Source organism: Haliotis rubra, unplaced genomic scaffold (assembly GCF_003918875.1).
Source record: "Haliotis rubra isolate DU_JTF1 unplaced genomic scaffold, ASM391887v1 Scf300, whole genome shotgun sequence".
Lineage (NCBI taxonomy): Eukaryota > Metazoa > Mollusca > Gastropoda > Lepetellida > Haliotidae > Haliotis > Haliotis rubra.
The window spans coordinates 850-16,534 of NW_025766970.1; the positions used below are offsets into that span (position 1 = coordinate 850).

At 47.5% G+C, this 15,685-nt stretch overlaps 1 protein-coding gene across 1 annotated transcript; it reads left to right on the plus strand.

Moving 5' to 3' along the window:
* Positions 1 to 338: 338 nt before the first annotated feature.
* On the plus strand, positions 339 to 15,681 carry LOC124282695 (nucleolin-like; the record flags this gene model as incomplete). Its single annotated transcript, XM_046718718.1, has 7 exons — positions 339 to 468; positions 1,034 to 1,037; positions 2,108 to 2,198; positions 8,714 to 8,842; positions 8,980 to 9,023; positions 9,345 to 9,594; positions 15,631 to 15,681. Coding segments are annotated over exons 1-7 (699 nt in total), but the record flags the coding sequence as incomplete, so codon positions are not given.
* Between the last annotated feature and the right edge of the window lie 4 nt (positions 15,682 to 15,685).

The following is a 15,685-nucleotide window of genomic DNA, read 5'->3' on the forward strand; positions in this document are numbered from 1 at the left end:
TGAGTTCAGCATAAGACAGCAAAGAAACAAACTATTAGAGTGTTTGGTGGGATGAGGTGTGATGATGTTGATACACTGTTGATGACATGATGGAATACATTATCTTCAAACTTACCGCGAGCGGATCATCCGTCGTGGCAGAATATGCTGTCATAACATCCTGTGTTCTCTTTTCAGTATATTTATATGTTCAATTTGTGACTAAATGATGGCAACTTAATGTTGCTTTGCTTTGTTGTGATCAGGATCATCTGAGGTTATTGGTGATGGTGAACCATTAGTAGGACCCATGCCCGAGCCAGCTGTTATAGAGAGAGTCCGTCCAAGCCCTCGATGCCATGATACAGAGACTGCAGCTGGAGCAGGATCATCGGATTGCCCTGGAGGGAGGGAACCCTGGCCTCACCCCCACCTGTAGGCTCACTCCCCACCCCTTCGTGTCCCCTAGGTCCACCAGGAACAATCAGGGTGAGTCACATTGGCATGGAGCAGTATGTATGTCAGATGTGAGAGTATCACTTGTTTCTTATCAGAGCTGATATAAGACAGGGTCAGTTAGTTAATATGGCGTGACATGATTACTGATAGAAATGTGTTTGAAATGCCATGATGTTATTGGTTATGTGTTGGTTACGGCGGTCGCGTGTTGGAATCGATGAAAGTGGGGAGACGGAGGGAGTGAGGCAGTCACTTGGCAATGTCACACTCAGAGCCACAAAGAGTGATATAGCAGCCTTGAAGAGAAGAGTTGTCGTCAAGCCACTAGATCCAGAAGTCATGTGGTAAGGACTTGCACATGTTGAACTTTCCATGTTGTCCTATCATTCTAGTCCTTTTAGCATTCAGTCAAGTATTAACTAAATGGCATTCCTGTTTTATAGAGGGTATTGCTTCATGTTCAAACAGGCATGTTTTGTTGGTATTATTAGGTGTTCAGACAAGTATGTGTTGGTAATACCAGGTGTTGAGACAAGTATGTGTTGGTGATACCAGGTGTTCAGTCAAGTATGTGTTGGTGATGCTGGGTGTTCAGACAAGTATGTGTTGGTGATACCAGGTGTTCAGTCAAGTATGTGTTGGTGATACCAGGTGTTCAGTCAAGTATGTGTTGGTGATACCAGGTGTTCAGTCAAGTATGTGTTGGTGATACCAGGTGTTCAGTCAAGTATGTGTTGGTGTTCCTGGGTGTTGAGACAAGTATGTGTTGGTGATACCAGGTGTTCAGACAAGTATGTGTTGGTGATACCAGGTGTTCAGACAAGTATGTGTTGGTGATACCAGGTGTTCAGTCAAGTATGTGTTGGTGTTCTTGGGTGTTGAGACAAGTATGTGTTGGTGATACCAGGTGTTCAGTCAAGTATGTGTTGGTGTTCCTGGGTGTTGAGACAAGTATGTTGGTGATACCAGGTGTTCAGTCCAGTTTGTGTTGGTGTTCCTGGGTGTTGAGACAAGTATGTGTTGGTGATACCAGGTGTTGAGACAAGTATGTGTTGGTGATACCAGGTGTTGAGACAAGTATGTGTTGGTGATACCAGGTGTTCAGTCAAGTATGTGTTGGTGATACCAGGTGTTGAGACAAGTATGTGTTGGTGATACCAGGTGTTCAGACAAGTATGTGTTGGTGATGCTGGGTGTTCAGACAAGTATGTGTTGGTGATACCAGGTGTTCAGTCAAGTATGTGTTGGTGATACCAGGTGTTCAGTCAAGTATGTGTTGGTGATACCAGGTGTTCAGTCAAGTATGTGTTGGTGATACCAGGTGTTCAGTCAAGTATGTGTTGGTGTTCCTGGGTGTTGAGACAAGTATGTGTTGGTGATACCAGGTGTTCAGACAAGTATGTGTTGGTGATACCAGGTGTTCAGACAAGTATGTGTTGGTGATACCAGGTGTTGAGACAAGTATGTGTTGGTGATGCTGGGTGTTCAGTCAAGTATGTGTTGGTGATACCAGGTGTTCAGTCAAGTATGTGTTGTGATACCAGGTGTTCAGACAAGTATGTGTTGGTGATGCTGGGTGTTCAGGCTTTGTGTGTATCAGGGGTGTTCCTAGGTGTTGAGGCAAGTCTGTATTGTTCAAGTAAGATAATAAAAGTGTTATTATTTATAGGCAACACGAGGAGAAGAGACTAGCATTTGCTGATGAAGAGTTTAAGAAATTTGTCTTTGAGAGGAAAAAGAAACCCAATTCTCCACATGGGGTAAGAGCTGTACAATCTTCCAAACAATCCTCTTCATAATTGAAGGTGCACTCATCTTGATGCAACACTTCTATTCTTTTTCAGAAGAAGTCCTCCTTGGGGTACATATAAGCATTAAAATGTCCATTTTAAATCCCTCGACAGTTGTAACTATATTTTTAATAAAATATTTACAAAACAAAAACTCGCTTTTGTCTTGTGAGACCACCCCTACAGGGCCCCACGGACCAACACAGCCAAGAGCAGGTAACTCCCCTCGCCGTCTACCTCGTAGACCTCACTCTTTTCATGCTGTCGTTCTGTTGAATAGACGGCGTGGTGTTCGCTTCGAGTTTGCTCTCCCACCGATAATGATGAGTGTAAAAAGAGTCTCAATCTGTATGTATGGTTCCTTTCTCACGCATGCGGGCGTTAGATGGACGCCATATGTGGATATTTTCATTCATCTTTTGTTGTAACTTTGCCGTGGGTTCTCTGTTTTCCAGCCATGTGGCAGGCAAAATGGCCGGACCGCCGATCGATGGGTTTCCTTGCTATATGTTCTTGGTAGCTTGTAGTAGGGAGTTCATATATTATGTTTGCATATTATATGGTAGGTTTGCCTAAATTCTCTTTCTTTCAGCGAATTTGTGGTAAGTCGTTGTTGAGTAATTTTGATAGTGTTCGCTTCAGTATCACCAACTTTACTCTATCACTAGTACACGAGGGGTGGCTAGCCTTTTTCTGCTTTGCATTGTATGTTTAGTATTTAAATGGCTGTAGCTTGTAGCATTTATATATCGCCTCGTGCGGATTATTCTTGCTATTACTTGTGTTTATGTGTTTGCTGCTTCACAGTTCCTGCTAGTAACACTGGCGTGGTTCTGTTTGTTGCAGTTTAAACCCTGTGCGCGTTGTGCCATGCACACTACCGCCACAGGATGGTTATAAAGTGTGCCTCCGTGTTTAGCCGCGGACGCCACGACGATCAAGGATGCTCATAATAAACGCCTTTGCGCCAATATTCCTGTTACATTATGTTGTATTATGATACATATTTCATAATGCTTACACACACAACGCGGGCTCATAGGCCGAGGTTGTGTTTTTTTGTCTGGGTTTCTGCTACCACGCCAAGATTCTTTCCGGACATGCAGATTTTATGTTTTCACTAATCTGCTTCAGGCGGGGATAATATTTGATAAAAGGTTTCTAAGGAAATCCCTTTATCGCTTTCCCCGCAAACAATGTTGCTGACTTAAATATGACTCAATTTGCTTCACTATTGCAGCAACATATTCTTCAACATAATGTCAATTCGATGATTGATAGCGCCGATGTCCGGGCTCCGTGAAGGAGCTCGCTCGCAAAAGCGTTGATCTCGGGCGTAAGTTCACCAGGTGTCGCCTGTGGTGAAATTCCTCACCGATTGACACGGTGCTGTCTGGGTTCCGCAAGGAGCTCAAAGCACTTGTCGCCGGGTGGATCGGACGATCTGGGGGTTGGCTGCGCCCAAGCTCTGGGCTCGGAGAACGCCTCCCAGGCAGCTTGATCCTGGCTTCGCTCAGGTGATGGTGTGCCTTCGGGCACCTTGTGGCTAACCTAGCTTCGGGCTCAGGTTCGCTCACACGGGCTTCATGGCCGGGCGATGCAGGTTTTGGCCCTGTTCGCCTGGTGCCCTGACTGGCGGTCGCCAGGCGACAGACCAGCTCGGGACACTTCGCACCTTTGTATTTACCTAGCTTCGGGCTCAGGTTCGGCCACGAAGCCTGGCGCCGGGCGATGCAGGTTTCACCTGCAGGTTTTGCCCAGGTGCCCTGACTGGCGGTCGCCCAGGCCTGCACCAGCCGGGGACACCTCGGCCATGGTCAGTCGGGTTGCCCGGAAACCTGTATAGCGGCAGGTTCCTCTCGGGCGGCTCGTCTGTTCCACTGAGCTGCCGCATCACCTCGGGCGCCTCCCTAGGTCTACCTGTGTCCACCAGGGGCAACCTGTATTGCCAGGCTACTCCCCTTGTGTCTCGACTGCAGATCGACTAGCACCGACTGGGCTTCGCCCCGGTATCGAGCAGATCCCCTCGGGCGCTGTTAGCCTCAGGTCTCGCCTGATGTCTATCGATGCCCTGGGCTAAGCGCCGTTGAGTGTGACGAAGCTGCCGATCACCTCGACGCCGAGGTTCAATACCTGCACTTACACCAGGGGAGCCCTGCATTGTCAGGCCACTCCCATGTTGGGGATCGGGTTCTCGAACTCGAATCACGACCGAAGCACCGACGCATATGCATACATGTGTATGTATGGGTATTTATATAGCGCCATAGGCTATGTTTGACTATACGCAGCAGCTTTGAGAGTACTTGGGGAAACCTGATTTATCAGGCTACTCCACACGTGGTCTCGATCGGGTTCGGCTCCAGAACAGCTGAGCTTCGCTCTGGCGGATTCTCTGAACTCCGCGGGTAGCGCTCGACCCAGGCTTCGCACTGGTAGGGCGCAGATTCCCGAATCGTGTAGTTCAGGTCTCGCCTGATGTCTATCGGACGCATTGACCTAGATGCCATCGAAAGTGTGCCGGGTGTGACTGTCACCCTCGGCAGGTCGCAGGTCTGTCTGAGTGCTTGTGAAACCTTGATTGTCAGGCTTCTCACATGTGCCTCGAATCGGGGTTCAGGCTCAGACAGTGGACAAGTCGATTTGAGCTTCGCTCATTTCGCTACTTTGAACTTACCACTAAGTAGGTTCGCCCCCGAGGGCAAGTGCGCAGATAGAATCGCTGGCTGTGTTGCCTCAGGTGTTGTCCATGTCGACTACCCGAACCGCTGGAGTTCGGGCTCTCCGGAGGGAAGCCTGCTTCCAGCACGCATCGGGACAAGGCCTCACACTCTCTCCCTTAAGTCTGCCGCTCTTTCCCCTTCACAGCTCAACGCTGTATGCTCCACTGGCGCATCTCTCAGCGCCGCTGAGGGAGCTGGTGGAAAGGGGAGAGAGCCGCCGGTGGAATTTTTCGCCGGGCGACTCTGGGCTGCATCTGACGGGGCAACTCTCATCTGGCTAGGGACTGCATTGTAGCTGTGCCAGTCAAATGATGAGGGCGTTATGGGCATATACCGACAGTTTCGAGGAATACGGAAGTCTGTTGAGCTTTCGCTACTTTCAGGTGCCTCCAGGCATCGGGCAAACGCTAAGTTGCCGCACCGCTGGGGTTACTATATTCTGCTGCAAACACGGGCGGAGCGACACACTCCCTGTGTCGGCTTCCCGGAGACGGCGACAATACCCGCGTGCCCAGATCCAGTCTTTGCTGGGCTAGGCAACCAGTGTGGTGGTTTCCAATGGTCAGGAATATGTGGGGTTTGACCTCCACTTATTTCATAGTTGCCATTACTTAACGGAATGTTCAGACCCATTCTCATCTGAGAGAGGTACTGTCCTTCAAGATGGAGACACGGGGCCGGTGATCTCATCTGCCGAGATAGGGATTGGCGACGATCAATCGACTCGAGGTCGCTGCACCTCCTTGTTCCATTGCACCCTGATTTCAAGATTTACCTTCGGTTTCTTGTTTGACGGGACGTGCTACCAGTTTCGCGGTGCTCTCCTTAGGCTACATTCTGCACGGTGCCAAGGGTGTTCACCAAATTGAGGTTTATTAAAGCTCAGATAGCCAGATCGCAGTGCCGTGTTGTCACCCGCATAGGCGACTGACTCATCGTGGTTTCAGATAACTGTTGAGTCTGGGGACCTCACGATCAGTTACTTAAACTGGGCGGAATTGTCAACCTCACGCAGTCAGATGGACAGACGCCAGCGTCTCTCCGAGGGTCCCACCCCTGGAGACACCGCCGCTCTCAGTCCAGCCAGATACATCCCTACCGGTTAGGGCGATGTTCTGGGTGACCTGCAGCCTCTTGAGACGAAGTCACAACCTGCACATCAATGTGCTGGAATTGACAGCAGTCAGGTTGGTGTTCGATCCCGCGACGCCCGATTACCTCTTCGCCAGACATTCTCACTCTGCATCGGGCGCCTACACGCCAATCCTCGGATTCACTGGGTGGCTTGGCCTCTGTCGGGTATAACACACGGAATTCCTGCAACCGTTGCAGACACAATTCTGCTGCCTGGGATCTGACACCCGCTCAGTGTGTTGATAGGTGGAAGCTGGCTGGTGTGCAGATAGGGGGATTTCGCAATCCCTATTCTGGCGGACTTAGTTCGGATATTGGAGTTACTATAACCTCGCTTTTGGTTGAGAGCCTTATGACCTCCACCATTGCCGGGTACTCCATGGCTATTTCCACGCTTCACACCTCGCTCGATGGTGCTCTGCCTAGGCAGCATCCTCATCGCACATCGGCGGCCGTAGCTGGCATGAACAGGGTTCGATCAGCCTTCGGCCCGGCTTAACCCAGCCCACCTTAAAATTGCCACTCTATTCACAATTGGCTGTCTGGCCCTAATTTTTCAAGTATATCGCTCTCTCACTTCACTTGTTGACGTGGAAGACGACTTTACTTGTTGTGGTGAACTCTGGTAGAAGGGTCGGGTACATCCATGCGATTCCCACTGACCCGACACTGACAGTATTTTATACTGATCATGTCCGTGATTCGACTCCTCGGATACCTACCACTCTCAGTCGCGATATTGCTTTCCACGCGTGACTGCTCATATCGCGACTTCCACCCCTTACCCAGCCTTCCGCGACCGGGACCAATCTTTCGATTGCTCACCCGTGCCTGTCACTGAAACGAGCGAACAAAAGGGATCCGTCACGGGTACCCATGTGTGCTGTTTGGTGGCGGGAAGACTGGGGAGTCTGCTAGCAAAGCGCACTTTATCTCGTTGGCTTGTTTCCGTAATTGTATGGTTACAATGATACGGTTTACCTCCCCCCGAGGGGTTGAAGGCAGACTGGGTAGGGCAGATGCCGCTTTGTTGACAATACACAGCGGCACTGCTCAATGAAGAGATCGGTTCTGTCGCTCTTTGGAGCCAGCAGAACGCCTTCATTCGCCATTACCAACTTGACACGCATTCTAAGGATCGTGGCTCGGTTCGGTCTTCGGTTCTCTCCAGTGGAGAGTGATTCTGCCACCCTGACCAAGTTAGTAACTGGTCATTGGTATCGGGTTCTGTGTTCAATGTCCATATATTTCATATCACTACATCGTGATTAGCCTTACCATCCTTTCGGGTTAGTGGGTTTGGTGTACATCGTCCCTTCACGTCCCCTTCAAGAGGGCGGGTCCGTTTTGGAACGCTTTAACCAGTCATATGCTATTAACCCGCCTTGCGACGGAATTGGGTGCGAACCCCCACGGGCACTGTTTGGTATGCCTCTTCGAGCCGCATGTCACGTGACCAGGTTAGTGTAATGGTGAGCCAACACATGTTGACTCGGCTTTCGCAGCTATTCAGGGGATTTTTGTACGCTTACAGTTTTCCCTCTTCCGAGCCTTCGCATTTGGGAGTCTGTGTTAATCAGCTTTGTGGGATGGTGGCCTACGCCTTCACCCTCCTCGCGCGAGAGTGTTTGGTGGGGTGTTTTCACTTTCATACAATGCATGGCGTTTGTACTGTTCGATTTCCTCAGAAAGTTTTAGCGAGGCTAATAATTTCTCTGGGTTTTATCGAGGTCCCGAGCTAGCCCTCTTCCAAACAGGGGCTGCATTAGAGCATTAGTTTGCAGTATTTATTAGCTCGACTCCTGGGTTATTGGCTTTGTAGCGCTTTAAAATTTTTACGCTTTCCCTACCCTTATACCTCTCGCCACGCATTGTCTGGCTGGGGCTATAGTAGGGTTGGGAGTTGTTTCGCATGTCCCCATACATTCCTTCCATTGTAATGGTTGGGGGCGGGGTTTTATGTCATTGATATTGAGCCAATTGACATATAAGCTTGGGCTCTCTAGTTCCACTACCGCCTGATTGACATCAGCGGTCAGGTGGCTCGGTGTTTTCTATTTCGTATCGGGTTGTAGATTTCACTCCACTACGAGGTTTAGTTGTTGCCAGACAGAATGCCACTCCCGTCTCAAATATCTTTGGGAGTCTGTCATATGCTTATATGTACCCCAAGGAGGACTTCTTCTGAAAGAATTATACAAACCTGTAGAGGTTATGAATTCTTTGAAGAAAGTCCTCCTTGGGGTACCTCCCGCCTCCCCTCATTCTGTCTGACACGCTCAGCATGAAAAGTGAGGTCACGAGGTAGACGGCTAGAGTTACCTGCTCTTGGCTGTGTTGGTCCGTGGGGCCCTGTAGGGGTGGTCTCACAAGACAAAACGAGTTTTTGTTTTGTAAATATTTTATTAAAAATATAGTTACAACTGTCGTAGGATTTAAAATGGACATTTTAATGCTTATATGTACCCCAAGGAGGACTTTCTTCAAAGAATTCATAACCTCTACAGGTTTGTATAAATTTTGCCACTACCTAAGCATCAGCATTTGAACTTGTGTTTTCAGTGACTTGGCATTATGATATAGGAGCCATGATCTTGTGTTAAACTTTGACATTACATGTTTCTTTAGACCCACTCTGCTGCATCGAAGGATAAACGCAAGCAGGCTCAAGCTACAGGTGCCAATACCGCGGAGAATGAGGAAACAGCCAGAAATAGATTGTTTACCCGAGCACTGTACGACACTGAAGAGGAAGAGGTGAGATTAGGACACTGCCCCCTTGAACTTGTCTCTCTCCATCATTTTTATCGAATCTTTTGCATAATGGCTGTTATCTTGCCAAAGGATGGAATATTGTTTTAAGTGATGGATAAAGGATTGATACTTTGTTTCAGGATGAAGAAGGTAACAGCTCAGGATCTGACTTCATGCATGAAAGGTAGTAGTAATATTTCACTTTGGTTTGCAAGTCAGATGGAAATATGTTTTAATAGGTTTATTACAGTCATGCTGACATTCATTGTACAGATGTGTGTCAGTGGAGGTTAGAAGAGTTATCTCCCCTTGTTCTAACCGGAAAATGACATCTTGGTGTCACCTGTGTTATTTAAATGTTTATGTGAAGTGAAACAATATGGAATCTCTGATACACTTGTGTCATTTTTATGGAAGTATTCAGTGCAGCACCAATATGGTAGATGTGCATTGAGCGTATCTATGTGATTAAAGGAACATTAACAATGATGTTGGTTGCTTACAGTGACTCTGATGAGTATTCCGATTGGATGGGGGATACAGGCAGTAATCTGCAACCTCCAAAGCGTACGTCACAGCGGCAGAGAAAACGGAAACGCTTCACATCCACAGAAGATGATCCAGATGATGATGATGAAGATGACGATGATGATGACAATGATAAAGACAATGACCAGGACAGCGGCAGTAATGTGGAGAGGAAGCCAAAGAAAACAAAACCTCCACCAAAGAAAAAGAAGAAGAAAGTTGTCAAGGTGAATTCCTTTGAGAGATACTTGTGGTCTTCAGCATCACAAGTTCCCGTGGGAACCAATGATGATTGTATGGTGGGAGAATTGTGTGTTATCTGTCTAATACCTTGTTTAGTAAAACAGCACAATGTTGGACTGTACCTGAAAAATGTTGATTATATCTTTTACAATGCACAATACTGGAACATATGCTTTACATATTACATTATTTTTCCTTATCCTGACTCATGCTAAATGCTTGTCTCCTTCTCCTTGCGAATGAAATCCCTTGAAGTTCCCTTCTAAAAAGCAGACGTACAATCATCACTCACCCACGAGTTGCCTCCCTTGCCTCATTGGCGCTCTTTTGGTCACATGACCAGCCATGTTTTGTCACTCTCTCCTTTTTCGCCCTTGAGGACGGTTGTGAGAGCACCTGGGTCCCTATACGGCACAGGACAGAAGACCTTCAATCAATGCAGACATCGGGTACCAGAGATAGCAGCAGCGTCAACTCTTCACAAGTGCAGCGTGCTTTAGAAGACGCCTCGTCGTTGTTAGAAGCATCATCAACTCTGCAGCAGTCTCTTCAGACATCGCAGAACTTCAACCCGGGGCTGTTTATGCAACAGTTTACAGACCAGATGATGTCGATGATGGAACGTCACTTCGCGCAGGAGGAATCAGCTACGGAGACCACTACTACGACTACAAGGCTGCGCGAAGGTTCAGCAGCCTCTCCAACGCACCTGGATGAAGAGGAAAGCCTGCGCGAAGGCCCACACACCTGACGATCTTCAACGTCTGGAGCTAGAAGTCTGGACAATGCTACCAACATCAGCTCAGCCTTAGACGTCCCTGAAGGAGCCTGTAAGATTCTCCACACAGAAGCAGATTGAAGCACTCTCCAGACGCCTACAGACGCCGCAGATATGGATCGTCATCACCGTCGGACTTAGACTCACATCCGGAACCTGCGCGCCGGCACTCCACATCTTACAGAGGGGACATTACATCAATCAGTCTTCATGAAGGCTTAGAGAGATATCTCAAGACTCCAGGAGGAATACACGGTCACACCGGGACCGTTCACCTGCATGCAGCTCTACATACAGATCTACATACAGAGACTCACGTCATTATGATCTTCAGATAGAGAAATGTCCAACTTCACCGTCTGAAGTTAGAAGTCTGGAGAACTGTACTAACGTCAGCTCAGCATAGCAGAACCCTCCGATGACAATCTCCCTGCGCGAAGGAATATTAGCTATGCAATCTCTCTCGGATGAAGGCCTGCACGAACGGTTACGATCGCGAAGATCTTAACCGTCAGAAGTATCAGCAGTTAGAAGCCTGGAGGATTCAACAAACGCCAGCTTAGCATTAGCAGTCCACGATGGAGCCTCCAAGCAGTTTCAGCGTCTCAGCAGGAAGGATTCTAACACAGAAGTAGATCCAGTCGTTCTCCAGGTTTCTACAGACTGCGCACATACGGATCTTCCAACTTAGACCTTCTTCAACCTGCGCACAGGCACTCACGGGGAGGATTATAATCAGAGTCAGCATGTCCCGCCATTCAACGATAGCAGATTTACCCTTCATCATACTGAGCCCTTCATGATAACATCAGGGTTTGAGATTACAAGATCATCAGTGAATCCCGTAATAGATCTTCAAGATGGAAGATAAGAAGATAACACAACTGGACACTACAACTAGATGTTGGCTATGTTGGATCAACGTGTGGCTGAAAGAAGAGACGCACACCTGAAGTAACGATGTCAGATAACAGCCGATGAAACACTGAAGATGAATTTTCATCACATGGGCTTACAAGATATCAAGGGGACAGTTAACAGCATTGTCGCAGTTCCTCAGCGAGACATCGGTTACGGTAAACTTTACAGAACATCTGTATGAGATGACGACTGCAGTAAAGATTATAAAGTTGAAGAATACAGTCACAACAGACAGGGAACAGTCTGCTTACATCGGTACTATGCGGCGAAGTTTTCGTGCGCTTCCACTCAGTCATCTAGACACGTGTTCACTCGTGTAACACCGGCACAAGCCGAACAGAGAGTTACGGACAAGGCCGAGTGTTGATGAAGAAATCAACGACTGCACAAGATTCTACGAGGATCATTTACCTGCAACACCGGTGACGTCACATCTGTAATCTGATTGGTCCATGAGAGACAACGCCCTCCGCAGTACTCGGTCATAGTCACGTGCCAGGAAGTCGTCTACAGTTGTAAACAACTCTTTCAATGTGGGGAAGGCTCCATTTACAGTCCAGTTAGCAGGTTACCGCGTGGTTCCACTATCTTCACGGGTCATAGAGGACTTCCCCTGTCAGCAGATTTAATATTGGTTATCTGGGGACTTGCAGCGGTTTCTGCTCGCGGCAGCCGGTCGACTATAAATAGACCTCACATCGATGGCAGTCCCAGTACGTCATAGATTTTTGCTGATCTACAGACGACGTATTATGCATCCTCGCTGCACATTGTTCGGATTCTGGTGACAACATCTTCATTACATATTACCGGAAGATTGATGAGAAAAGCTTCAAGCCATGATTCCAGAATCTATTGTAGATCCACTTACCTACTACATAGGACATGATTGCAGTAGATGGCTAGTAATCTCCTAATCGGAGTTGGAACCAAAACAGGATCTTCAGTTCCTGGGAATATGGCTCATCACACCACATAATCACACGGTCGTCCCAGAGGCTCGTTGGGTCAAGATACAACATGGTATCTCAAGCAATGCTCTCTCCGTTGACACTACGTGCTTGGCAAAGCATGCTTGGTCTACTCACCTCAGCTCAAGACATGACTCGCAGAGGGAGATTAGAGCTGCGCCCACTACAATATTTGTGGCGCCCATCTCGACAGTTTGGATCCACTGATACTACAGGACAGCCTGAAACCATAACTCCTATGGTGGACTCAGAATTGAATGTTTGCGGAGGAACCTTTTGTCAGAGCTGGTTTCCAACACTCAGCTCTCACGTGGATGCATCACTACAAGGATGGGGTGCTCACCTCATCAACGAAGTGGCAGCAGGAAAGTGGTCGAGTCAGGATCAAATTCTGCACATTGTTGGAGATGAAAGCAGTGATCAACGCTTTACAACACTGTTCCAGCATACTAAGGAATGCAAGGCTCACGGTCCACACGGACAACTCCACAGTAGCGTTCTACATCAACAAACAAGGATCAACAAGGTCAACAAGTCTGCTAAAACTCAGCTTTCTCCTGTTCGGCATCGCCGACTTTACTTGAACATCTACATGAAGGCATGTCACATTCCAGGAGCAAAGAATGTCATAGCAGATGCCCTATCTCGTCCACTACAACCATCCCTGACGGAATGGATGTTACATCCAGAAGTGTTCCAGTTCATCATACAGACAGTAGGATCTCCGCTGATAGACCTGTTTGCAACAAAGTTCAACGAACAACTACCAACATTCGTCTCACCGATTCCGGATCCTGAGGCATGGGCAACAGATGCTTTAAGTATCTCATGGGAAGGACTAAACGCTTACGTGTTTCCACCTCCAGCACTATTACAACAAGTAATACAGAAAATCAAGCAGACGACAACGTTGCAACTGATTTGGGTCGTGCCCTATTGACCAGCGAGGGTATGGTTTCCCGTCCTCATACAAGAACTCGGAAGTCCAACCCTGAAACTACCAGAGTGGTTGAACCTGCGCGTCCATCCACACACCAAGCAAGCTCACGGGAATCTGGCATTGTTCCAACTACACATGTGGAACGTATCAAAGTTTGCCTGAGGACTAGAGGGTTCTCCGCCTGAGCAGCAAAAGCAGTGACACTAGCTCTACGCAGATCCACAAGTTGCAGAGATTTTAACAGTATGCAACAAGGAAAGGCTTTACAGCGGTAAAGGCAACCCATCCTCAAGTGGCGGAATACCTGTGTCATTTGCGACAGACGAGACACTTAAAAGGTTCAACACTCTCAATGTACCTGGCTGCTCTTAGCACAGTTATCACCATGAAGACGGGTGTCAAGCTGACCAAAGTACCAGAGATACTGGCACTTCTACGCTCATTCAAATTGGAAGACCAACAAAAGAAATTCAAGGCTCCTGCCTGGGATCTCAACATAGTTCTATAACATCTCACCAGTGACGCCTACGAGCCTCTAGAACGGACATCCTTTGAACTACTGACACAGAAAACGCTGTTCCTGATCACCATAGCAACAGCAGCACGGATGTCAGAAATACATGCTCTGGACTTTGAACGAACACGATTTGAAGCAAGACATCGTGACATCGCACATCTAGGACTGAGATGGGACTTTATTGCCAAGAACCAACTGCCCGCCAGCCTGACAGACAGTTCCACATCCCTGCACTATCTACAGTCCTTGGGCCACAGGATACACAGGAATTATCCTTATGCCCTGTCAGAGCATTGAAAGTCTACCTACAAAGGACAAAAACAAGGAGACGAAAATTCAAGCTCCTATTCTTCCCCTTATCCACTGAGATGCCCACGAAAGTCTCACGGACAACGATATCGATATAGATGAGAGCCGTTATACTAAGCCGCCTACATAGCAGCAGGACTTGAGCCTCCACGAGCCTCCAATCCCCACGAAATCAGAGCCCTGGCTTCTACACTTGCTCTGCATGGAAACTGCACGATTACAACGATAATGGAGGGCTGCTTTTGGAGATCATACGGTGCCAACCACTACCTCAGAGACATTGCCACCGAAGACGTCTCAGGCATTCACCAGTTTGGGCCACTTGGTGTAGCACAACAACTAACGGTTCCACAAAGGCGCTGAGAAAAATCTCACCCTTTTTCACGTGACCTGTGAAACCAAGGCACTGGAGAAGCAATGGTTAAAGTCCATGCACACGTGAAAACCAGAGGCACTGTGATGGACCCTGTACTTGTATATGGTTAAAGTCCATGAAGAAGGGTCTAGGATCTCTAGCTTGATGTGATCAAGAGATGGAGTTGCAATAGATAACGAATGGAACATATGTATATCTAAAATCCACACGAAAATGTCAGGAAGAAGTTTAGCATGAGTGATGGACCCTGTACTTGTATAGGACAAGAGATGGAAGAAGGGTCAATAGATACTTGACGATAATGGAGTTGCAATAGATATAGCGAATGGAACATATATCTAAAATCCACACGAAAATGTCAGGAGAAGTTTCGGAAGAAATCTGACAAGTTGTGGTTCCCCCGAGACTCATCAGAGGAAGTTGAAAGAACAGAATCATCAGCAGTGCCGTCATAAGTTCCCATGGGGGGTAATACAGGACGTAAATCAGCAGCCAGTGAATCCAGAAGTGGCCTGACCCACCACTGATTCCAACGGATTCTGCAAGCATTTAGCATGAGTCAGGATAAGGAAAAATATGTAATTTTCTGACTAAAATTGATATTTTATACTTATCCTGACTTATGAGGTTAGCCCTCCAACCTCCCCCCTCTCATGACACTCTGCATTTCCCTGTAAATCCGGGTGTCGGGCATACATACGGAGAGAGTGACAAAACATGGCTGGTCATGTGACCAAAAGGGCGCCAATGAGGCATGGGAGGCAACTCGAGGGTGAGTGATGATTGCACATCCGCTTTTTAGAAGGGAACTTCAAGGGATTTCAAGTGTTCCACTATCATTCGCAAGGAGAAGGAGACAAGCATTTAGCATGAGTCAGGATAAGTATAAAATATCAATTTTAGTCAGAAAATTACATTCTTGTCACAGTGAGAAGATTAGGCCTCGTTACTTCAAACATGGGCTAATTAGCCATCATTAAGTTATCTGTGGATCATCGGCACATTTATGTCTGTATAGCGGTCTTTCTGTGAATGTAGGGTCAGAATCTTGGACACCAACGACAGCAGTATTTCAAGGGTTGCTGTTGTGTAATAATTGTGCTTCATTTTCATGTATGTATCAGCATGCTGTAAACACAATAAAATATAGTAGTTGAGAATAAAACACATTGACAGACCCTGCATATGACTGCTTGATCTGTCCCCAGCACCAACAACCCAAGATGCCACCAGGTGTTACAGAACTCTCTGAAGCATTCCCGA